Source organism: Engystomops pustulosus, chromosome 2, assembly GCF_040894005.1.
Source record: "Engystomops pustulosus chromosome 2, aEngPut4.maternal, whole genome shotgun sequence".
NCBI lineage: Eukaryota > Metazoa > Chordata > Amphibia > Anura > Leptodactylidae > Engystomops > Engystomops pustulosus.
In genome coordinates, this window is record NC_092412.1 from 18,835,095 (window position 1) to 18,861,828 (window position 26,734).

Sequence of the window (26,734 nt, forward strand, 5' to 3'; positions counted from 1 at the left end):
TTACACATAATATTACCTCTCCCCATACTAATAAACAGAGAAAAGTATTCATTATTCAATGTAATATTACTCTCCAAGCACACAGATTTACTAAACTACTATAATACTGCCCCCTGTGTACAAGAATATAACTACTATAATACTGCCCCCTATGTACAAGAATATAACTACTATAATACTGCCCCCTATGTACAAGAATATAACTACTATAATACTGCCCCCTATGTACAAGAATATAACTACTATAATACTGCCCCCTATGTACAAGAATATAACTACTATAATACTGCCCCCTATGTACAAGAATATAACTACTATAATACTGCCCCCTATGTACAAGAATATAACTACTATAATACTGCCCCCTATGTACAAGAATATAACTACTATAATACTGCCCCCCATGTACAAGAATATAACTACTATAATACTGCCCTCTATGTACAAGAATATAACTACTATAATACTGCCCCCTATGTACAAGAATATAACTACTATAATACTGCCCCCTATGTACAAGAATATAACTACTATAATACTGCCCCATTGGTACAAGATTACAACTACTATAATACTGCCCCCTATGTACAAGAATATAACTACTATAATACTGCCCCCTATGTACAAGAATATAACTACTATAATACTGCCCCCTATGTACAGGAATATAACTACTATAATACTGCCCCCTATGTACAGGAATATAACTACTATAATACTGCCCCTATGTACAAGAATATAACTACTATAATACTGCCCCCTATGTACAGGAATATAACTACTATAATACTGCCCCCTATGTACAAGAATATAACTACTATAATACTGCTCCCTATGTACAAGAATATAACTACTATAATACTGCCCCCTATGTACAAGAATATAACTACTATAATACTGCCCCCTATGTACAGGAATATAACTACTATAATACTGCCCCCTATGTACAGGAATATAACTACTATAATACTGCCCCCTATGTACAGGAATATAACTACTATAATACTGCCCCCTATGTACAAGAATATAACTACTATAATACTGCTCCCTATGTACAAGAATATAACTACTATAATACTGCCCCCTATGTACAAGAATATAACTACTATAATACTGCCCCCTATGTACAAGAATATAACTACTATAATACTGCCCCCCTATGTTCAAGAATATAACTACTATAATAATGCTCCCCTATGTACAGGAATATAACTACTATAATACTGCCCCCTATGTACAGGAATATAACTACTATAATACTGCCCCCTATGTACAGCAATATAACTACTATAATACTGCCCCTATGTACAAGAATATAACTACTATAATACTGCCTCCTATGTACAAGAATATAACTACTATAATACTGCCCCCTATGTGCAAGAATATAACTACTATAATACTGCCCCCTATGTACAAGAATATAACTACTATAATACTGCCCCCTATGTACAAGAATATAACTACTATAATACTGCCCCCTATGTACAAGAATATAACTACTATAATACTGTCCCCTATGTACAAGAATATAACTACTATAATACTGCCCCCTATGTACAGGAATATAACTACTATAATACTGCCCCCTATGTACAGGAATATAACTACTATAATACTGCCCCCTATGTACAAGAATATAACTACTATAATACTGCTCCAATGTAGCACATGGAGGAGGGCGTGTGCAGTGTATGTAATGTGGTGGTTCTGTGATACATCTGGGGGTCCTGTAATGAAACATTTCTCGGTTATTCGCGTTTCTGTGAGATTTCTGCTGATAGCAGGAAATGTACTGGTAATTTTCCACTATCAGAGGACAAATGAAGGGGAAGACCTCTCTGGGAGCGAGGATCCTCCCTGCAATCAGTATCGATTCCATACAGGAGAAATATGGTCATGAACTGAATACCAAAAGAAAACTAAATTAAATTTAAATTAAATTAAAAATAAAAGGACTTTTTAAAAACCAACCTCAGCCAAGGAAATGTGTCAGCGGGTGTGACCATAGACTGCGGCCAGTGTTATGTATTGTCCCTGGAGAGATGTATAATCAGATCTTTGTGTATGTTGTTAGTAGAAGCTGGACTGTGATATATGGATTTATATTTTAGGATTGTAGCTTCTCCAAGTGCACTGGGAACATGTCCTCACACTGCTGCGCTCAAAATTCTCTGAAATCATTGTTTGGTTGTGTTCCTGGAGAGATGTGTAATCATCTCTTTAGGCCTGTCGTTAGTAGCAGCAGAACTGTGAAATATGGATTTATATTCCAGGATTATAGCTTCTCCAAGTAGGCAGGTCCTCTCACTTCCATGCTCTCTGCAGCCAGTGTTTTGCATTGTCCCTGGAGAACTGTGTAATTATCCTTGGGTTTATGTTAGGACGGTGATATGTGGATTTCAATTCCAGGATTGTGCTGGATGCGAGTCCTCACACTGTTGTGCTCTGTGCTGCAGCAGTCTAAGGACATATTTCCAGTTCACTTGGAGAACAATATAAATCCATATTTCACAGTCCTGTTGCTACTAACAGATCATATAATAGCTTTACCCCTTACCTTATACAAAGGAATGATTTCACATCTCCCCAGAGAGCTCAGAGCACAGCAGTGTGAGGACATGTTTCCAGAAGCTGCAATCCTGGAATATAGATCCATATTTCACAGTCCTGTTGCTACTAATAACAGATCATGTAAAAGCTTTGTCCCTTACCTCCTCTGACATTCTATTTTACTGCCTCGAGTTCAACATCTAGCTTTTAAAAACAAAATTAAAAAAATGTATTGCCCACACTCTATTCAGGGTTTGTAAGACCACCCTTTTTCCCTTGGTGGTCCGCATGCAGTTCCTCACACAGGGCTCTTCTAGATCTCTAGTCCTACAGGCTCAATCGCTAAAGAGGATGCAAAATATTTTACTGGTTTTTAAAGTTTCTGACAGTCAAAGAAAGTAAAACTTACAGCCGAGTGCTGTGGGTCCAGATGTATGTGCTAGTTGATGATGAGTGGACATATCACCTGGTTTGTTAGGCCCCATTCTCCCTGACGTCATTCTGCCTCCTTTTTTTAATAAAAGGGGTTGGTCACCATCACTCAACTTGAACAGGAGACTTCAATAGGGTCATCCATAAAGTAGGTACCCTGGTAAAGCAGGTCACGTGACTCACCGGTAGCAGGACTCGGGACTTCCGGTGTCCCGCTGGCTCAAGGGGCATGGAGGAGGCCATGCAGTCACTATTCTCATATCATTGTAGTCATTACAGTATGCACGCCCCCTCCATGATAACCAATCCCATGTCAGTGTTTGGAGAGGTGTGCACTTGTCCTTGCCACGCCCCTCCAGCCAGTGATATGGGAGGGGTTATGATGGAGAGAGTAGTGACTGCATGGCCTCCTCCATCCACCAAAATCCAGCTGCACACATGTCCATCACGTCCAGCCACGGAACGGAAGGGATTGGATGAGGAATGGACTTCTATAACCGTCAATGTTATTTAGATGAAACAACTTACCACCATATTTTTTGTATGGACCATTCATATATTTATATAAACTAATCATGTCCCCTCGTAGTCGTCTCTTTTCCAGACTAAATAAATCCAGTTGTTTTAATCTTTCCTCATAACTAAGACCCTCCATACCCCTTATCAGTTTTGTGGCTTTAAGGTGAACCCTCTCCAGCTCCAGGGCATCCTTTTTATGGACCGGTGCCCAACACTGGACAGCATATTCCAGGTGAGGCCGAACCAATGCCGTGTATAGTGGTAATATTACATCCCTATCCTGAGAGTCCAGACCACTTCTCATGCATGACAAGATCTTACTGGCTACAAAGTGGCCTATCTGCAGGCAGCATGTTATAGAGTAGGAGGAGCTCCACACCACTCCACTTTTAACCCAACTGTATCGGGTTAAAGTGGGAGTGGTGAACAGCTTTAAGTGAGGATTGACTGAGCCATTGGTGAGCTGACTTATGTTGTTCACGAACAAGAGCAGTCTCTTAGAGCCGTCTCGATCATGCATGACACATCACTACAGAGCATAGAGCCAGACTTCATGAAGTTCTGGTACATTCCTAGTCAGCAGAATGAGAAGCAGGTCCAGTGTGCAGCTCCTGCAGAGCTGCCATCCAGACACATCAGAAGGAAGCAGAGGTGCCTCAGGTCACTGCCTGACACCCTTAGGGCAAGTCCGGAGACAAACCCCTGAGCAGAGGTCCACCATCTGGACTCGGCTTCATCTGTACCAGCCCAGCCTGAAGTTACTACCAGGCTGCGTGCAATCCTTCCTTTGGACTAGCTATCTCCTACCAGCTTTCCAGTCTACTGATTCTGCTGCTACTGTTTGGCTGTTGCCTGCCATTTGAAGTTGAATAAAGAACTGTAAGTTGATTTGCACAATCTTGCCTCCGTGTAATCCCTGGATACGGCTGTCACCACCACGGGCTCCCCATCAATTACCCAGGGACTTATCTTACAGACACTTAGGGGTTGCCCCAGGGAGAACCAGTACATCAGCCTCTCATATTTCTTGCACATACCACCTGCTGGAGACCTGCCAGGCTGTAGGAAAGCCCGCTGGTCCCTATACCAGGCACCGTGACCCCAGCGTGCCTAGGCCGCAACCGCCAGCCACTCCGGTATTCTGGGACCTGACTGCCTCCAGGTCCACAAGAAAAGGCTAGGCCCCGTTGGGGGATGCTGCACACAGTATCCTATATGCAGGCAGCAAGTTATAGAGAAGTAGGAGCTGATCAATATACAGATTGGTGGAAAAAAAAGGAACACTTTTCACTGTCTGATCATCCCCGATTCCTATATACAATCCTCAGTAACATAAATGAAGCTTTATATCCATACGACTGAGGAGAGTCGCACAATGCCGTACCTCCATGAGCGTGCGCAGGGACTCCACGTATGACTGCTCCGTGTCTTGTAGGGTCAGAAAAACATGTTTTCTCATATCCTGCAAGAAATAACAATAGGGTTCATCAGACACATTCACGATGAAACATGCACAGTATAACCACAGGGCGATGGACACAACAATATGATGTAATGGCGGCTCCTCAGGGGTGGAGCTTGTCTGGATTTGTCACATTTTAAATTCCTGTTAAGTGGACATCTAAGCCCAACTCCTAGATGGATGAGAAGGGGTTGGGTCCTCCTGTCCTCTTACTTGGTTATAATGTGGGGGTAAATCGTGGAGCTTTGCCGATCCTTTACTTTTTTTGGCTTCTTTTATGTACAGTTTATTTAACTGTTCCTTAGAGGAAGTATAGATTTACTGCTAGGAATATCCTTACTCCTCCGAAGATATCAATGGGGTAAAACCTCTCTATGAATAATACAGTTTTACTTTTTATTGTACGGATTTATTTTTGGCTAGGTCACTCTGTGAAGCCAGGTCAGAGCTTTGACCCCACAATACAACGTGACCTCTTCCTCAGGGAACGTATAGGATCAAACATTTACGGGTGGTGTAGGACTATAGGCAGACGAGACAGACAAGAGCGTGAAGGAGACGCCATCAACATCATCCCGATGCGTCACATCTCACAGGGACACAATAGATGGTGGAAAGAAGGGATCGCCATGGAAACATTCAACACGCATGAATCACCGTCACATACATGTAGCGGAGAACTAAATCACTGGGACCCGAGCGCCGATCCTCACCCAAGGATATGAGGTGGGGTCACCATGGAAATAATATCAGCGAGTTATTTACCGCAATTTATAAGGGAAACCTTTAAACAAAACAAAAAAACATAAATGAGGGCGAAAGATTTTCCTGGAAATTGTGTGCAGTGCTTGAAGGACATTGCTCTTGGGGTCAAATTATTTTGGGATCCTGGACATAAAAATAAAGTCATATCATTAGAAGTCTAAGAAATTAGGGGCGTTTTGTAGGGTTTGGATAACTTGGTTACATAGAGTCTTGGTAATGAATAATTTAAGGATGTGGTTTGAGGACTGGGCTTGGGGTCTGATAATGTTGTGATAACTTAATGGTGTAGTTTAAGGTCTGATGATATAAAGGGGTCTGATGATGATTTAAAGGAAACTTTAAATCATCAGATGTGCGGACAGCTAGAAACTAGAAGGGATTGTTTATAGGTTGTATCATGGCGGACATCAGATTAAGAGTGCTTGAAATGTGTAGGTAATAGGATGTTACACAGGGGTAGCTGCTTTGGGGCCTACAGTGTCAGGGGGCCCCAGTGTAGTGTGTGTGTATATTCTCTATTTGCTGTATGCGTGCATATATATGATGTGTACATGCTGTATGCGTGCATATATATGATGTGTACATGCTGTATGCGTGCATATATATGATGGGTTCATGCTGTATGCGTGCATATATATGATGTGTTCATGCTGTATGCCTGCATATATATGATGTGTTCATGCTGTATGCGTGCATATATATGATGTGTACATGCTGTATGCGTGCATATATATGATGTGTACATGCTGTATGCGTGCATATATATGATGTGTTCATGCTGTATGCGTGCATATATATGATGTGTACATGCTGTATGCGTGCATATATATGTGTTCATGCTGTATGCAGGCATATATATGATGTGTACATGCTGTATGCATGCATATATATGATGTGTTCATGCTGTATGCGTGCATATATATGATGTGTACATGCTGTATGCGTGCATATATATGATGTGTTCATGCTGTATGCGTGCATATATATGATGTGTACATGCTGTATGCGTGCATATATATGATGTGTACATGCTGTATGCGTGCATATATATGATGTGTTCATGCTGTATGCGTGCATATATATGATGTGTTCATGCTGTATGCGTGCATATATATGATGTGTTCATGCTGTATGCGTGCATATATATGATGTGTACATGCTGTATGCGTGCATATATATGATGTGTTCATGCTGTATGCGGGCATATATATGATGTGTACATGCTGTATGCATGCATATATATGATGTGTTCATGCTGTATGCGTGCATATATATGATGTGTACATGCTGTATGCGTGCATATATATGATGTGTTCATGCTGTATGCGTGCATATATATGATGTGTTCATGCTGTATGCGTGCATATACATGATGTGTACATGCTGTATGCGTGCATATACATGATGTGTACATGCTGTATGCGTGCATATACATGATGTGTACATGCTGTATGCGTGCATATATATGATGTGTACATGCTGTATGCGTGCATATATATGATGTGTACATGCTGTATGCGTGCATATATATGATGTGTTCATGCTGTATGCGTGCATATATATGATGTGTTCATGCTGTATGCATGCATATATATGATGTGTACATGCTGTATGTGTGCATGTATATACTTTGTGATTGTAACTCACATGTGTGAGTACACAAGGATGTACATTTTGTTTTTTGAAGAGGGAGGGGGCCCCCCATTCAGAAGTCTGATATGGGGCCCAGAATCTCCTAGTTACACAACTGAAGTCACCAGTGTCCTGTACTGATGTGTTTTATGGATCAATTGGAATTTTCCAAATAAAGTCTCAAGACAAAACTTTTTAAAAAGCTGCTATTTTGTTGTATTGCTTACTCCGGTAGGAGGAGGGGTCCACAAAAATTGTCTAAATACTAGTGAGCTGGACTTTTTTTTTTTTGCTGTTTATTTAGGTGGCCGTTACCAGTTTTAACCCAATAAATGACTACTCTCCTCAGGTAGGGGATGAAATGTCCTTTTATAGAATTCCCTGCAATACAGTATTATTGTAGTATCTGACAAAAGCAATCAGACCCCCTAGGGTTCAATTATCCTAGGAGGGCATAAAAAAAAAGTATTAAAAAAAAAAAAGTTTAAAAAAAATCACCTCCTTCCCATAGACAAATAAAACAAAAATAAAAACAAATAACCATCTTGGGTATTGCCCCATCCCAAAGCTATCAAAATATCAAAACAATTATCCCCGGTGGTGAACAGTAATGGAAAATAGCGCCTTCAAGTTTGTGCACTATACTATGAAAAAGTGCTAAATGAAGTTTTCAAAGTAATTTTCCAAATCTACTAAAACCAAATAAAATCTATATAAAAATTTGGTATCCCTGTGATCGTACCAAACCAAAGAATAAAAGTAGAGGAGAAAGCCATAAAGCATGAGCCCACAAGAAAATGGCTTTAATGCGTTTTGTTAATTTCAACACATTTGACATTTTTTTCCCCGATTCCCAGTACATGGCAGGAAATATAAAACCCGGACACTGGGAAATACAATGGGGGTCATTTACTAAGGGCCTGAATCGCGGTTTACGCAAATTTTTCCGCTTCCGACGATTTTCCCTGTATTGCCCCGGGTTTTTGGCGCACGTGATCGGCACCGGCATGCATGCGACGGAAATGGGGGGGCGTGGCCGAACGAAAACCCGATGGATTCGGAGAAACCGCCGCATTTAAAAAAAAAAAAAAAAGTGTCACGGGACAATCGCTTACCTTCACCAAGTATAGAATCGTGCACTCTGGCGGGCCTCGGGGAACTTCAGCGCAGCAGAGACACCTGGTGGGCGTCGGAGGAACTGCCTTAGTGAATCGCCGGAAGACCCGAATCCACCGCAGAGAACGCGCCGCTGGATCGCGAATGGACCGGGTAAGTAAATCTGCCCCAATGTGTTACACAGAAAACAAGCCCTTGTACAGTTCTATACATGGGAAAATACAAATGTAACAGGATTTTTGAAGGTGCAAAAAGCAGAAATACAAAAACAAAATAGTCAGGTTGTTAAGGGGTGAAGGGTTTGGTTAGGGACTAATAATATAGGGGGGGGGGGGGTTTGGATATCTCAGGGCTCCAGTCCTCTAGGACAGTGATTTTCAACCTGTGTGCCGTGGCACACTAGTGTGCCGCGACACATGGTCAGGTGTGCCGCGGGGAAATTTCCCCAAACTATGGTGCCCCCTGTGTTTTGTTTCCCGGCAATGCGCAGCGATGCGCAGTCACGGCTTCTTACAATGTAGGAGACGTGTACAATAACACATGGGCAAGCTTTGAACCTCGCGCGACAAAATGACGTCACCAAGGCTGGCGCATCATCCTAAGAGTGGAGAGACTCCCGCATTTGCCCACCGCCAAGGTAATGCCCACCAATAACGCTGACCATATGAGCTTTTGCCTGAGTATATGAACTGTTGGCAGAATACTCGGCATATGAGCTGGTACTTTTAGTACTCCAGCAGTATACTGCATATAACAATGAGAAATGTAAAATGATAAATACTATAGTCATGAGGCTGGAGTACTACAAGTACCAGCTCATATGCTGAGTATATGAGCTGGCACTTGTACTCTGGCCTCATGGCCTTAGTACTTCTCATTGTACCCCTTTATTTTGTAGTATATGAGCCACATAATAATCAGCACCATATACTAAAAACAGGGAGAAACTGAGAACTGTTGAGGAAGAGCTTCGTGTGCGTCTTTCCACCATTCCTGCCAGGATATCCCTTTTGTGTTTATCGAAACAGGCCCAGGTTTCACACTGAGTGAGTAAAATAAATTTAGAATCTATATTATTAACTATATGTATAATATGACTGTTTTAGTGTCATTTTGTGCTATTTTGGTTGGTGGTGTGCCCCAGGATTTTCTAAGTATAAAAAGTGTGCCGCGGCTCAAAAAAGGTTGAAAATCACTGCTCTAGGACACTGAATAGAGTCTGAGCATGTAAAGGTCGGGCTCAGGGTCTAATAATTTCGGGTTCTGGTTTGGGGTCTGACAATTTGAAAGATCTGATCTGGGAACAGTGATGTCACTGGGTGGATCTATGGTCTGGGGTCTGATGAACTTTACAGTCTGGTTTGTAACTTTTATACCTATCTCAGAGCAGAGTCCTTTCATATGGGCTTCATAGTAAGGAATCTCTAACCTGCCAGATACCATTGTGGGTCCTAAAATTTGGGACAATTTTACTGTTGGCCCTTTACTCTCCAGAGGAGTGGGGAGGGGCAGAGCAATGGCTCAGTAGCAGCAGTGCAGTAATCCGCTGTAATGCATTGTGGGGCCCCTGGGGCCCCTGTGCAGCTGAACATGAAGTGGCCTCTTATCATGGGAGATGTAACACATCTGGTTGTAGTGCGGAGCCGCGTCTCTGGGGCCGCTGCCATCCTCACAATCACACAGGAGACAACATTAATAATTTGTTGGCATTAACCCCGTCTCGTAGGAGGGGTGACGTATCCAAGGACAACCAGCATCCACAGCAACACAGCTGGAGCGCTGCAGGCGCCCACCTCACATGGCACATAAACAGAGGAAAACACCCATAACAGAGGGAGAGAGGCTGCTACATGGCATGCTGGGATCTGTAGTGCTACAACCAATGCACTGATACATTGTATCCAAACAACTGGTCAGGAGGGGGAACAAAGAGATAAAAGTATAAAGTCATATTATAAAGTGAACATTACTCATCCTCTACTGATCCTGTATTATACTCCAGAGCTGCACTTACAACACCGCTGCCAAGGCATAAGGTAGGTGGTTATTGTGAATAGTGCCCTCTCCATGTTAGGGGCTGTTATGGGGACTGGCCATCTCTCTAGGAGGTTTCCAAAATTGGAGAACTTAGTAATTGAAGCTGTAAGTCACTGCCTGGTAAGGCAAGAGTTAACATGTAAAATGTTATTAACCAATGATATCCTTTGTACCATTGTAATGCAAGCTATAAGCTGGTTGGGGGGGGGGGGGGTGCTGCCACCTGACCAGGGGAGTATAAAAAGACTCCATCTTGGAGCAAATGTCAGCAAAGTAAGCAGAGGAGTGCTGCACCAGCCACTGTCATAATACTAGGAAGCAGACTTGTCTCAGGACAATACCTGACACCCTGGGCAAGTCCAGAGACTAAGCCCCTGAGCACAGGTCCACCATTAGGACTCAGCTCCATTTTTACTTGCCCAGGCTGAAGTACTAAGGGCCCGAATCGCAATTTTTTGTCGGGTTTCCTGAATATTACCGATTTGCGCCATTTTTCCCTGAATTGCCCCTGGTTTTTGGCGCCTGCAATTGGATTGTGGCGCATCGGCGCCGGCATGCACGCCGGCATTTGGTTATATTATCAAAGTTTACTGTTGATAAGTCTAATTTGCATTGGGATCCAAGTTGCTTCTGTGATTCTTGCCATAAGTCTACTATCAGTTTAGAGATTGGAGATGTCCCCCAAGTGGTATCCAACCTCAGCTTTGGGAGAGATCAAAAGACTGTAGTGATAGAGGTGAGAATAGGCGTCTACTTTGATACTGGATACATTCAATGCTACAAGTTAGGGAGACCCAGCCCTCCCACTAATATGTGTTTATAGAGAATGGGGCACATTTACTAAGGGCCGTGCGCCAGTTTTCTGTTGGACTTTGCACCTTCTATTTGCACAGGTGTCTGCACCTGCAGGTGCCTCCCGATTTCCTGGTAGCAGCCATAACAGCCGCTATGGGGCCTACAGTGTCAGGGGGCCCCATCATCCTCCCTGACACTAAAGAAAGGGGGATGTGCACCATTATATACATATTATGCTGCAAATTGTACAGCATTATATGTAAACATCCAGTATGTGATGTATACATGCGTGAATCTGTGATGTGTATTTATGTATGTGTATAGTATGTGTATGTATGTGTTATAGAGAGTATAGATGTATGTGTGTGTATGTAAAATGTAGATTTTTAAGCGGGAAGGGGGCCCCCATATAGAAGTCTCCTATGTGGCCCGGCGTCTTTTAGTTACGCCCCTGAGAAATGGGGTCCTCCCTAAAATCATATAGGGCGCTACATTATTCTCTATGTTGTGACGGTCCTGGAGGAACATAAATGGGATTCTGGTTTTTCAACTTCTCGCCGTCAGCCTAGGTGCCAGTAGCTTCCCAGCCTTGTTGTTTTGGGAATAGTTTTGCGCTTTCACTTTCTTTAACTTATGTTCAGTAGTAAATGTAACTGGTGTCTAAGTGTTAATAAAGCTTCATCTTGGGCTGAGGGGGGGGGGGGGGGGACATATTCTCTCGCTCTAGTTTAGGTAGATCATCAGTCAGGCGCGAAATCTCCTTCTAATTTTCTTATCAAATGTGTCCATATTTCATAATTATCCCTCTAGCTAACATTTTGTGATAATCTCGCAAAACCTCTCCCCCCCCCCCCCCCGAGCCATGAGTTGTATTGCAGGAACTCTCTAAGGTCCCTCTCCATTCATTTCTTAGAGTGTGTCATAATATAGGCGCTGCTCCGCCACAAAGGTGCGAGGTTGAGCTGCAGGTACAATGGTGATGGCGGCATGTTCCATTTAACTAGGTCTATGTCCGCATTGGTAGCCAACAGGATGGTATCTTTATCTACCAGGATGCTACAACTTTTAGTCAGAGGGGAGGGTCGTATGGTGAAGCTCAGTGAAGATAACACAGAGCGCAGAACTTGGAGAAGCTACAATCATGGCATATAAATCCTTATTCCACAGTCCTGCAGCTACTAACATTCACCCATCTCTCCAGGAATAATACACAGTCTGCATGCTTATACCTGCTGATGGATTCCCTTTATAATAATGGATAACTGAAGCAGTGAGTCTTATTATAAAATAACATTTTCTCTATATTCTGAAGACAGTTTTGGTCTCGTCCTTTCGTGCGCCCATCCTTCTTTCCCGTCAGCTCACAAAGACTCCATTCATCTGGTGACAAGACGACTACCTGTCAGGACCAGTCAGCTCAGCGCAGGCCTCCTGTCTATGGGTCTCCATACGGCCACAGAGATAAGAGAGCACAGGAATAATCAGATGCCAGTCATTATCAGGGACAGCCGTAAACTGTGACCTATCTATCATACAGCAGCAGACACGGAGAAATCAGTCTGGACACTTTTAGTAAATCTGCCCCGGAGTGTGACGAGGCGCGGCCTCCTTATCTCAGCTCAACAAGTCCAAGCCTTGAAGCAGATTACAGGTAATTACAGATACTTCATTATAAAATATTACTTCCAAATTACCGGTAGACAAGGGCGGAAACATGGGGAGTAACAAGGTGTTCAAGGACAGGACAACTTCAAAAGGAGAACAGCCAAAAAGTGGTATATAAAGTGATCACAAAACACACGACAAAACTGTGACCGAGGCTCAATTACCTCCAATCAAGGAAAGTGAAGAATTGTTGCTCTATTGTTGTCTTATTTTGTCACAAACCTTGGTTAAGAGATCACTGTAAAACATCATATCTAAAGTATTTATTTTTGAAGACACTGAATCAGAAGAGGGTGCTGAAATGAATGAATGAAGTCACAGTCAAGTAATTCCAACAATGTAAAAAAACGATGGGATTGCTGCTTCTGCACCATAAATCACACAGCCAAGAACAGCAAAGTATTTTGCAGAAACTGAACCAGGAGAGGGTGTTGTGATATATTAAGTCAGAGCCAAGTAACTATGATCCAATTATCTCCTATAGAGCAGTGATGGCGAACCTTTTAGATACTGAGTGCCCAAACTACAACCAAAATCCACTTATTTACCGTGAAGTGCCAACATGGCACTTATTGCTACGTGTTCTTCCACATCTTTCAATTGTATCGGCCGCCTAATGCCACTAATACAGTTGATAGAAAGAGGGCAAATAGCTTCTCTCCCGGGTCTCTCTGTACAGGAAGAATGGAGGGTCTAGCAGGAGGACCTCCTGTCCTACTGTCAACACCTTCACACTTTTCCCGCAGTTCCAAACAGCCAATGAAGTGTCGCTTTAAAACAGCGCTGAGAGCAGCATCTCATAAGTTGCCTGCGACTGCAGAAAGATTTGGTGGATTTGGTCCTGTTTGATGAAAATGGCCTGAGTGCCCACAGAAAGGGCACCCGTGCCATAGGTTCGCCACCACTGTCCTATAGGATTCTATAATACCGACCGTATTTCATGGAAGCTATTAGTTATTGTCATTAAAAATATCTAACACTACAACTCACACACTGGATCAAAGAAGAGTACATTTTGCAGAACCTGAACCAGAGGAGGGTGCTTTGATATGTCAAGTCAATAATTATGCTCTTATCAGCTTGGATAAGATTACATAAAGCAGAACATTTCTTTCAGAAAAACTTTGAGTTTTCAGGAAAATTTTCACTACACCTCACACAACAACAAAGATCATTTAGACAATGAACCAGAAGAGGGTGCTGGAATATATTAAGTCAGAGGCAAGTAATCATTCTATCAGCCTGGATAAGATTCCACAACGCAGACATTACAAACTGAAACCATGGAAATTTTTCCACTACACTACAATTCACACAGCAGCGTGAGTATATTTTGCAGACATCGAACCTGAAGAGGGTGGTGGGATAGAGTAAAAGTCAGAGCTAAAAGATCATTATCCTATCAACTTGGATAATTATCCAAAATGCAGCCTTCAGAATTTTTAGGGCATTAACACCAACTCATGCAGAGTAGGACAGAAGAGTCTTTTACAGACGCTGAACCAGAAGAGGGTGCTGGGATATAGCAAATCAGAGCCAAACAATAGTTCTATCTGTTTGGAGAAGCTCCTAAAATGCAGACTTTTTCAGAAAAAGTGAATGTTTACAATGATAAATCTATGTTAAAAGTATTGTTCTAATATATTACACTACAAATCATACAGCCAAGTGCAACAAAGTATTTTGCAGACACCGAATCAGAAGAAGGTGCTTAGAAATTGTAAGTCAAAACCAAGAAATCATGCCCCTTCAGCTTGGAGAAGATTTGATAACACAGACGATATAAGAAATGAGTTGTACTTAACATTGCAATAAATCGCACATACAGTGGAGCACAGCATTTTGTGTACCCTGAACAAGAAGAGGGTTCTAGATTTATTAAATCAGTTGAAAGAAATTATGCTCTAATCAGCTTGGTAAAGATTTCTTAACACAGATGTTAACAAAATAAAGTTAAAGAAAAAAAAAAAAGGACTTTTCACAATACATCTCATACAGTGGAGCATAGTAGGAGAAGTAGAATACAGAAGGGGGTGCTAAGATAAATGAAGTCAGAGCCAAGAAATCAAGCTCCTATTACATTGCATACAATTCTAAAGTGCATTTTTTTTTTCAAGTTTGTGTGGGTTTCCTCCGGTTCCTCCGGTTTCCTCCCACACTGGTAGGTTGATTAGACTGAGAGCCCCATTGGGGACAGGGACCGATTTGGCACGATCTGTGTAATCTGTGTGCGCCATATAAATAAAGGAATTATTATATATTATTATTAATTCTGCAGATACTGAAACAGAAGAGGGTGTTGCGATGAAAGAAGTCAGAGCCAAGAAGTACAAAGTATTTCACAAGTTACAAATGTTGATAATTTTGGAGAAAAATTTCTATAGATGGAAGATATTGGATTAAACCCGATACATAGATGTACATAGTGACAGCAAGTGTGAGCTCAGTATGGCGCTAATAACCCTGGCAGAGGCGGGCAGCAGTCACCGGATGGGAAGCAGAAGGAAATTAATGTGTTATGTTCTCATTGATGAAGCAGATGACACTCAGCGTGCAAGACACTAGAAAGTGGCAGTGCCCATGCCAGCATGGCATGAGAATGATTGCCAGCAGATGTGAGGCTGGTATACAACACAGACAAGAAGCAGAGAACCCAGCTGCCTGCAGCACAACAAATACTACAATCACATGGAGTGTAATTTATACACTGGCCAGCAGATGTCAGCACTAAAGCTGGAGAGGGCATCTCACTTTACATCCTGCAGTAAAAGTGAATGTTATCACTACTAGAGCGTATTAATAACAATATAATAGGTCTGTCACACTGCTGAGTCGAGATAAGAGCGTCACATAGATAAACACAAAAAGGAGTCTCCTAGGATCAAGGATGCTCCGAAAATCTGTGTTGCTATGGTGACAAATTATTGTGACTGATAAATCGGAATCAACAGGGAAAGGAGATGACCCCAGCCTGAAATGACTTGAAATGAAGTGTTACAGACAGCTTTATCGGAGCCAGGAATGGCTGATAACAGAGAGCAATAGATGGGATTTTTGTCCTGTAACACAGAGTGGCTGCTCTCCCATCTATCATTGTTTAGATTATCTTCTCTGTAATAACCACTTATCTCTGTAACCGCAGCGCCGCTCGTCTCTCCATATAATGAGGGTTAGGTCTGGATCCTCCAGTGACGCTTCATTAATAATGTTATTTTTAGCGCCGTCATTACTGCCACTCCTTGTACTCAACATGTGAAAAGAAAGCAAAGGGTGTGAGCCCAGGCTTAGGGTACATATACACGAGGTAGGTTCACCCGGGCTCTAGGGTGCCATAGACGTCAGATTAGTCCCCATTACGTTCGTGTGAATGAGCCCTTAGATACACCATCACAATGCTGCCAATGAGGATTCCCACAATATACATTATCTGCTGAACTACTGAATCTCATCCTGTGTGAAACTGTCTGCTGAGCTGTGTATCTAATCCTATTGTGCGTTATACTGTCTGCTGAACCACTGTATCTAATCCTACCACGCGTGGTAGATACACATCTATAGAAGTAGTACTGTGCAGCACCCATACACATAGAATATATACTCCTATATAAACAACCTCCAGACCCAGTAGCACTGCGCACCGGTTATAGACATGGGACATATGATGCTAAGTAGTACTTTGCACCTGTCTGATATAGTATATGGGATATTAACTAAAGCTATAGCCCCAGGCTGCAATGATCAGCTGTAAGGTGTCTGTAATGAAGCTTTATGGATAATCCTTGGTCCAATTCCAGCAAAAAAATTTGAAATTCCAATTGTCACTGGGGCCAAAAATGTTTTTTGCCTGGATCTACCATTATAAAATATACAGTTTCGACTTACATACAAATTCAATTTAAGAACAAACCTACGGACCCCATCTTTTATGTAACCTGGGGACGCCTGTACTATATTCTGGGTATGACCAGTGCACATACAGCTAAATACATGCTGTACATGAGTAAATGTATGAGACAAATATCACTCGGAACCGATTCCTAAAGATGAAGAAACTTAATTTTCCCCGGAAAAACTGTGTCCCTGCATCCTTCTTCATGATCAGGTGACGAGACAACTCAGTACCTGGAAGTTCTGGAATCCTACAGCTCAACAATATTCTATGATCAAAACCATATTGAGAATTACCAGCTTCATTTCCTTACTTCTACTCCTGTCACAACCAAAACTTCAGACAATTATTTGGATGTGACCAGAAAATAAGATGCGATGAAACTGAAGCAAAACATTTTTGATATGCAAGTTGAAAAATCACTTTTAGGCCGCGTTCACATGCAGAGTTTGTGTTACGCTCTGAAACACAAAATAAAAAAGTGCTGCCAGGGCCCAATGACAGATGCCTTCCCACTATATATAGTCAAAACACGAGGAGCGAAAAGGCAAGCCCGTCCCTCGTGTGAACACTGTCATGTTGCAGGGGTGGCCACAGTGCCCCCATAATAATATCAGACCCTAAAAGAGACCAACCAAAATATACAGACCCCTTATTTTATAATGGACCCCTGCAAATAATTTCCAACATTATATATTAGTATCAAACTGTATAATATCTCAAATATGTCCAAATTCCAACCAATTTATCTCCCCTGTACCCCAATACAGAAACAGCCACTGTGTCCCCCTATAATAGGAATATACTTTACATCACAGGGACATATTATTTTAACTTTCTTTCATATGGGATTGCATTGAAGTAGCCGCAATACTGAGATTTCATGGCCATGAAGAAATCACACTCACTAAGGCTTCATTTATCCTTACAGGCCTTATTGTCCATAGCAACCAATCAGAGCAAAGCTTTCATTTACTGAAAGCAGATTAGCAGATGAAAGTTGCACTGTGATTGGTTTCTAAGGACAGATCGGCCTGTGAAAAATTAAGGTGGTGGCCCGATATGCTAAATGTTTTGTTGTCACTTGTAGAGATTTAGGACCGTCATGTTGAGATGACAGCATTGGATGATATTGTAGTAGAGGCTCATGGGTCAATAGAAGTGTGAGAGACTTACATCAACTGTGTCACTATGAAGTTGTAGCCCAAAAAAGTGGGGCATGTGTCCCGTTTACAATCGGGGACACTTGCAGGTCTAAAAGGGTTCCAGTAGTCAGACACCTATAAGTCAGTAGTAAAAACCCTATACAGTGCATCTATTAACACATTGTGAAGACTACATAAACAGTAAGTTAACACTGCACCACAGTGTTAACAAAGTGTAAACAAACACTTAATGCAACGTGTGAACACACCCTCAATACAAGATCACAAACCAGTTCCCCCACAGTAAGACTGTGTCACAACCCTAAATTATTTCAGTCCCCTTATATTCAGATCAAGAAAAAAAAAAGACCCCTAATTCACTTCTAGACCCTCAACACAACCACTAAACATATAAAGAAGCCACAAATTAAAGGGGATTTCCAGTAATTAGATTATTTCCCATATACAATATAGAAAATAGCCTGTGGGAGACCCCTACTGTTCACAAAGACGGGGGCCCCTTGCTCATAGCTGGAGGACCCCTTAAAATGGAACAATGTGCATATACTATTCTGCTGTTTTAGGAAAACCCAATACTTTTCACAGCTGAAGGTTTATTAAAATTGTATCCACTCTAGATAATCCTTCCTGAGCTTTAAACATTAGAACTAATGGCTTTCCTATTCTGATTGTTTGTTACAATGGGGGACATTTACTATGGCGTTTCCGCCAGTTTTGTGGCGCTCTCACCACATGTTCTGCTCTCCGACCTATTTATTAGCTGTCGGGGACAGAAAAAATGCCTTTTTCCGTCTGCTCCGACTCTTCTCCGAAAAGGGGCGTGGCTTTGGCGGAGTGGAAACTCAGACACAATTACTATGTGTCGCAGCCCTTTTTGGGCGGTGTAAACTGACGGAAAGTAGACCAAAAGAAAACTGGTCTAGCAGGGACTGTTGGACACATTTCTGGTGCTCGGGACAGATTTTGTCCCAAGGACAGAAAATAGTCTCGGCGCCAGAAATGTCTCTGCACAGCTCCACAATATTAAATGTGTGTCTTCTTACCGAGAGCAGGTCGGTAACAAAGCCAATGCAGACACCAACACTGTAAGTAAATGTCCCCCAATGTGTCAATTTGCAGCCCAGACAACGATGTAGACTGGATACACCAGTCACAAAACCTCAGCTGTGAGAAGTTCATGGTTACAGGTTTCCAGCAGCTAGATGAAACCAAGTGTGTTCTTATTGATTGACAGCTAGCAGAGATCTTGAAAATCATAAGGATTCGACACCCAAAGACTGTTCTAAAGTTTGCGAAACATCTTATGCTCCAAAATCGGATTTATTTTTTTTCCCTTGGATTGCTTTTTCCATGGCATTAGGGGCATCACTCAGCTTTCCCAGACTCCTGAATGTCAGAATCGCCTTATAACAACCTGATACATGAATATCACCTCCATCGAAGAGGCCTGTAATGACGGATATTTTTGTCACCCAGCTTGCTCAGATACAGATAAGCAGTTTACTAGAATGACGGAGGACAATTTAAGGACCATTAGGGAATTAAAGGGGCATTAAGGGGACTTCTAGTTTTATATTGGGCTGGAGGGGGAGGAGATTGTACATTTCCGTACATCTCATCTAAACATGGCCATGTAGAAACCTACATCACTGACATGTTTCTACGCCAGCATTCCCCTCCCCTCTTACTCAGCAATTTGGTGCTTTGTACCAGATTTTATAAACCCCCTTTAAATGCACTCCCTCCACCTGTTGCACCCCCTATTCATCACCTCGGTGATGCTTTGCGCTGAGCCATCGCCACCGGCGGAGTCCTTCTCCTGCATCTCCTCCGCACTGTCCCCCGGCAATGCTTCTGCGCTGTCTCCCATCTCTCTCATGTCCTCCAGCGCGATGGTGAACTGGGCGAGCGTCCTCACCATCTGCAGCATACGGGGTCCTCTGGATTTTCACCGACGCTCCACAGCGACAAGTCAAGAGCGACCACGACCGACGAATAATAATAATAACAAAAATGGATGCGTTGATCCCCCCTCCCCCCTATTAAAAAAAATATATATTTCAAAAAATTTGCTGATTGGATGGAGGCGTCTGGTTAATGCCGGGATGATGGAGCCCTGACTCCTCGCTGCTGCTGTTGCTGCCTCCTCCTCCCCTGCATGGCTGCTGCTGCTGCTCGGCTCCCCCTCTGACAGGTGCGCTGCTGCTTCTGTCTACGACTCTGCTTATTAGCAGCGAGGAGACACTGAAAGCCATAAGCAATCACAGGCAGAACAGGGAGCGACTAGCTGGGGCTGAGCATCAGGTTAACACTTTCACTGGTGTGCACATCTGCTGCGGGGAATACAGATGTAGCAGAGCCAAACTTGTTGACTTCGAAGAAGGGTGGACTCTGACGAAGGGAAGAAAGAGCAAAGCACAACATTTGTCCTTTATGCCCCCCATTTATACAGGTCACAACCCCAACTACTAAAAATAAAATTACAAATTCACCTAGAGAAGTACAGACCTTTCATCCACTAAATAAATACAGAGTCCTTAAATACGGACCCTAGATGAGACCCTTTAGATACAGACCAACTAGATAAATCTAGATCCCATACCAGACCTTGTGAATACAGACCACCTAGATAAATCTAGACCCCAGACCAGACCTTGTGAATACAGACCACCTAGATTAATGTAGACCCCAGACCAGACCTTGTGAATACAGACCACCTAGATTAATGTAGACCCCAGACCAGACCTTGTGAATACAGACCACCTAGATTAATGTAGACCCCAGACCAGACCTTGTGAATACAGACTACCTAGATAAATGTAGACCCCAGACCAGACCTTGTGAATACAGACCACCTAGATAAATCTAGACCCCAGACCAGACCTTGTGAATACAGACCACCTAGATTAATGTAGACCCCAGACCAGACCAAGTGAATACAGACTACCTAGATAAATGTAGACCCCAGAACAGACCTTGTGAATACAGACCACCTAGATAAATGTAGACCCCAGACCAGACCTTGTGAATACAGACCACCTAGATTAATGTAGACCCCAGACCAGACTATGTGAATACAGACTACCTAGATAAATGTAGACCCCAGAACAGACCTTGTGAATACAGACCACCTAGATTAATGTAGACCCCAGACCAGACCAAGTGAATACAGACTACCTAGATAAATGTAGACCCCAGAACAGACCTTGTGAATACAGACCACCTAGATTAATGTAGACCCCAGACCAGACTATGTGAATACAGACTACCTAGATTAATGTAGACCCCAGTGCAGACCTTGTGAATGCAGACCACCTAGATAAATGTAGACCCCAGACCAGACCTTGTGAATACAGACTACCTAGATAAATGTAGACCCCAGACCAGACCAAGTGAATACAGACTACCTAGATAAATATAGACCCCAGACCAGACCTTGTGAATACAGACCACCTAGATAAATGTAGACCCCAGACCAGACCTTGTGAATGCAGACCACCTAGATAAATGTAGACCCCAGACCAGACCTTGTGAATACAGACCACCTAGATAAATCTAGACCCCAGACCAGACCTTGTGAATACAGACCACCTAGATTAATGTAGACCCCAGACCAGACCTTGTGAATGCAGACCACCTAGATTAATGTAGACCCCAGACCAGACCTTGTGAATGCAGACCACCTAGATTAATGTAGACCCCAGACCAGACCAAGTGAATACAGACTACCTAGATAAATGTAGACCCCAGAACAGACCTTGTGAATACAGACCACCTAGATAAATGTAGACCCCAGACCAGACCTTGTGAATACAGACCACCTAGATTAATGTAGACCCCAGACCAGACCTTGTGAATACAGACCACCTAGATAAATGTAGACCCCAGACCAGACCTTGTGAATGCAGACCACCTAGATAAATGTAGACCCCAGACCAGACCTTGTGAATACAGACTACCTAGATAAATCTAGACCCCAGACCAGACCTTGTGAATACAGACCACCTAGATAAATGTAGACCCCAGACCAGACCTTGTGAATACAGACCACCTAGATAAATGTAGACCCCAGACCAGACCTTGTGAATACAGACCACCTAGATTAATGTAGACCCCAGACCAGACTATGTGAATACAGACCACCTAGATTAATGTAGACCCCAGACCAGACCTTGTGAATGCAGATCACCTAGATAAATGTAGACCCCAGACCAGACCTTGTGAATACAGACTACCTAGATTAATGTAGACCCCAGACCAGACTATGTGAATACAGACTACGTAGATTAAACGGACCCAATCACCTTAAAATACAAGCCCAAACTCCCTAAATAAGTGTGGACTCCAGACCACCTAGATAAATATAGACCCAACCCTCTAAAATAATCACCCGATTCACCAAGAGTGAATAGAGACCCCTGAAATATGTGACCCTTTAGCAAGAGACAACCTAGATAAGTGACCCCAGGCATGACCTCCTAAATACAGAACACCTAGATAAATGCAAACCTGATCAACTAAAATATAGACCCCAGACCACCTTGATAAATGCAGACCCATTCCTCTAAACATATCGTTTTCAGAATTATAGATCACAGATTAAATCCCCTATGTACAGACAGCCTGTAAAAACACAGAACAATCCTCTAAAATACAAGCCCCCTACATAAATACTCCAGAGAAATCCCCTATTTTACTGACTCTATAGTGAGTCAGTGCTATAGTGCTATTAACAACATAAAAAAGGTCTGATTACACATCTCTCCAGGGACAATACCTAACACTGGCTGCAGAGATCAAGCAGTGTGAGGATCTCTGCCTTATGCATCCGGAGAAGCTACACTCCTGGAATATAAATCCACAGTCCTGTTGCTACTGACAACAAACACAGGGCATAATTTCACATCTCTCAAGGGACAATACATAACACTGGAGGCAGAGAGCACAGAGCACAGCAGTGTGAGGACATGCTACCAGTACAATCCTAGAATATAAATTGAAATTGGCATGACAGTACATAATACTGGCTGCAGTCTGCATGAAGCTGTACACCGGGTCTGCTATGATAAGGGTCTCTCCTCTGCTGTGATAAGGGTCTCTCCTCATCTGTGACATTCCCATCTCAGCGGTATAGCCGCACCCAGAGGGTGTAGTGTCTGGTATAGGACAGCGACACAGAAGACACAGCAACACATAAGACCCCAGCAGCGCCATCGCCCACCTTCTCCTCAGGAACAACTCAGATCCAGAAATACATTGGTTACATATCCAGCTTCCTCCATCGTCAGCAAATCAAACGCTATTGTCGTGGCCGCCCCCAGATCCTCACACAATGTAACGGCTGATCAGCTGCGAAGACGAAAGCTCCAGTTTTATGTAATCATTTCATAAGTTCTGTACTTTCAGATTGAATGGAGACTGTCGGCAGGTTTCATACCTATGTGTGTTGTTAGTAGCAGCAGGACTGTGATATATCGATTTATCTTCCAGGATTGTACTAGGAGCGTGCCCTTACAGTGCTGTGCTCTGTGATCTCTGCTGCCAGCGTTCGGTTTTGGAGAGATGTGTAATCACGTCTTTCTGTGTTTTGTAGGACTATGAAAAATAGATTAATATTCCAGGATTGTAGTTTCTCCAAGCGCACTAGGGGTGTGTCCTCACACTGCTGTGCTCTGTGCAGGCAGTGTTATGACCTGTCCCTTAAGTGATGTGTAATCATAACTTTCTGTATATTGTAAGTAGGAGAATGACTGTAAAAAATAGATTTTTATTCTATAATTGTAGCTTCGGGATATGCGTCCTATCACTGCTTTACTCTGTACTCTCTGCAGCCAGTGTTAGGCATTGTCCCTGGAGAGTTGTGTAATCATACATCTGTGTGTCCTGTTAGTAGTAGCAAAACTGTGATATATGGATCTATATTCCAGGATTGTATTGGGGGCGTGTAGTCACACTGCTGTGCTCTGTGCTCTCTGCAGCCAGTGTTAGGTAATGTTTCTGGAGTGTTTGTGTACTTATACTTTTGTATGTTTTGTTAGTAGCAGCAGAACTGTGAAATATAGATACATATTCCAGGATTGTAGTGCACTGGGGTATGTCTTCACACTGCTGTGTTCTGTGCTCTCCGCAGACAGTGTTGGGTATTATCCCTAGAGAGATGTGTTATCATACCTATGCTTTTAGTAGTTGTTAGATTTATCTTCTATGAATGTACTAGGGGCATGGCCTCACACTGCTGTGCTCCGTGCTCTCTGCAGAAAGCACAGAGCACAGCAGTGTGATGACACACCTCCGGAAGCTACAATTATTAATAACACTAATTCTTTATTTCTTTGGCCCCATCATATTCGCAGCGCTGTACAGATCATTACAGAGCAATAACATTGTCAAATGAAACAATGTGGAACACAATGGTATGATTACACAGCTCTCCAGGGGCATTACTAACACTGGCTGCAAAGAGCACAGCAGTGTGAGGACAGCCCCCAGTACAATCTTGGAATATAAATCCATATATCACAGTCCTGCTGCTACTAACAATATATATAAAGATAACACATCTCTCCATGGACAATGCATGATATTGCCTGCAGATAGAACAGCAGTGTTAGTATATACCTCAGTACAATCTGGGAATATAAAACCATATATCACAGTCCTGCTGCTACTAACAACATACACTATCGTATAATTACATAGCTCTCCAAGGACAATATCTAACACTGGCTGCAGAGAGCACAGAGCACAGCAGTGCTAGGAGAAGGTGTGTGCAGTCTTCATGTAGTAGACCTCATGACACATTCAATACATTTCCCTTGAACCGATACATTGTAACAAAGAATGACATCAGCAGAGAGATTTGTGGTACTAATGTGTTCCCCTCTTTGGATACAGTTGCATCAAACCCTCAGTTTTCGGCAGGAATTCTAGGATTTTCTCCTTTAGATGTCTCCATTCAATGCCAGCTAGCAGAGATGTTGAAGAAATGAAACGCAAACTCCATTTGTGCTTATAAGTAGATATAGAAGTTCTCACTAGTCTTCCGGAGGGTCATTTAACGTACCAGGGGATGATGCAACTGCATGGACCGTACCACGCACACTCACCACAGGGGGGATTGGACTCATGATTAGACAGGCTCACAGTGTAATGATGATGGAGCAGCTTCCTTAGACTTTTAGTGGAAAATAGAAACAACACTGTCCTCCCAGCAGGCAGAGATGGTACAGTCTGTAGCTGCCAATGAGATGCTGTGCTTAGGCATCATGGGACTGATAACAGTACACTGCTGGATGAGGAACAGTAGGAAGTGGATGTCTCCTGTATGTGCACTACAATCAGGTAAAGGGCCCAAGGATGGGACATTTCTTAAATAGTAAAGCTGTTGCTCCCTGTTGTCAGCCATTCCTTAGCTTAGTGGTTCACATACCTATGACTATTCACGAGGCAGTGGCCGCTGCGAGAGGGGAGCGCTGCTCTCCAGGGAGTTATGGCCGGACACAGAAAAAGGAAAAAAGTGATAAAGAACGATACAAAGAATCGATGATAGAAAATGAACCCTGTCGTTGCTGTGAACTCTGATGCTTCTTAAAGGGATCTTTATTTAGAGTCGTAAACCACATGAAGAGTTGAAAGTGATCTGTCATTTGTGTAATTCCGCTCACCTGTGAGAACGTAATATGTCCTGTATATTACATCTCTCACCTTCCAGCTGTTGTAGAACTACAACTCCCAGCAGGCTCTGACACAACCCACATAAGCTCATTTCAGGACCAATATAAGAGCGACCCCCCCATAACACAGCAGAGCCCAGTGCGCGCTGGGACTTTTCATCATGTCAAGAAAAGCTTTATTCTGGAATAACCCTGGAAAAGGGAACGGTTTATGGATAAGGACATGAAGGGTGACACCTAGTGGAGAGCTCAGGCACAGCACTCAGCACTACGGCTCTGTTCACACTGACATCATGTCTTCTGATTTAAGAGTCTTGGAGATTACAAATCCGTAGGGAATTTACGTCTCCACTTTTACAGCAATACAAGTAAAAAAGGAGGGGGCAACATCCAAACAAGGGATAAGCCTGGAAGGTACATTAACAAAAAAGAAGGACTTGGTTATACAAGTCTGTAAAGTATGAGGAAAAAACAATGGGGCTCATTTACTAAGGGCCGCGGATCGCACTTTTCGTGAATTAAGTGAATTCGTGAATTAAGTTAAGACCGGACCGAATTCTTGTTAGTAAACAGAAAATTGGTGCCGCCAGTTTAATAGATCTGGGACAAAGTCTATTAGAAAGTTGCATTATTTTTTTTATTATCGGTTACATAAATATGGAGTGACCCTTAAAATCTCAGGGCTGAATACTTTCAGGGCGGGTTCACACGTTGCGTTTTGGTTACGTTTTCATAGCGTTTAAAACGCATTACAACAGGTGTGGAGAGGTGATTTGCCAAATTACATTACTATTTACATTTGTTAACGCTATGTTAACGTATGTGTTAACAAAACGCATATGTTAACACATTGTCAACACATGTGTTAACATTGCATTTACAATGCGTTTTGTAAACGAAAATGTCAACAGTGATGTAATTAGGCAAATCACCTTTCCCCAGCTGTTGTAATGTGTTTTAAAACGCAATGAAAACGTAAACAAAAGCGCAACGTGTGAACACGCTCTAACCTCCAGAGCTGACAATCACT

The 26,734-nt window shown here is 42.6% G+C and overlaps 1 protein-coding gene across 2 annotated transcripts in view; it reads right to left on the reverse strand.

Moving 5' to 3' along the window:
- Nucleotides 1-26,734, reverse strand: part of ARHGEF17 (Rho guanine nucleotide exchange factor 17) — a 139,560-nt gene that overhangs the window by 37,245 nt on the left and 75,581 nt on the right. For both annotated transcript variants that reach the window (XM_072133865.1, XM_072133864.1), the window contains exon 3: nt 4,889-4,966. In XM_072133865.1, coding sequence (XP_071989966.1) covers nt 4,889-4,966 — 78 coding nt within the window. The remainder of the gene's footprint in view (nt 1-4,888; nt 4,967-26,734) is intronic.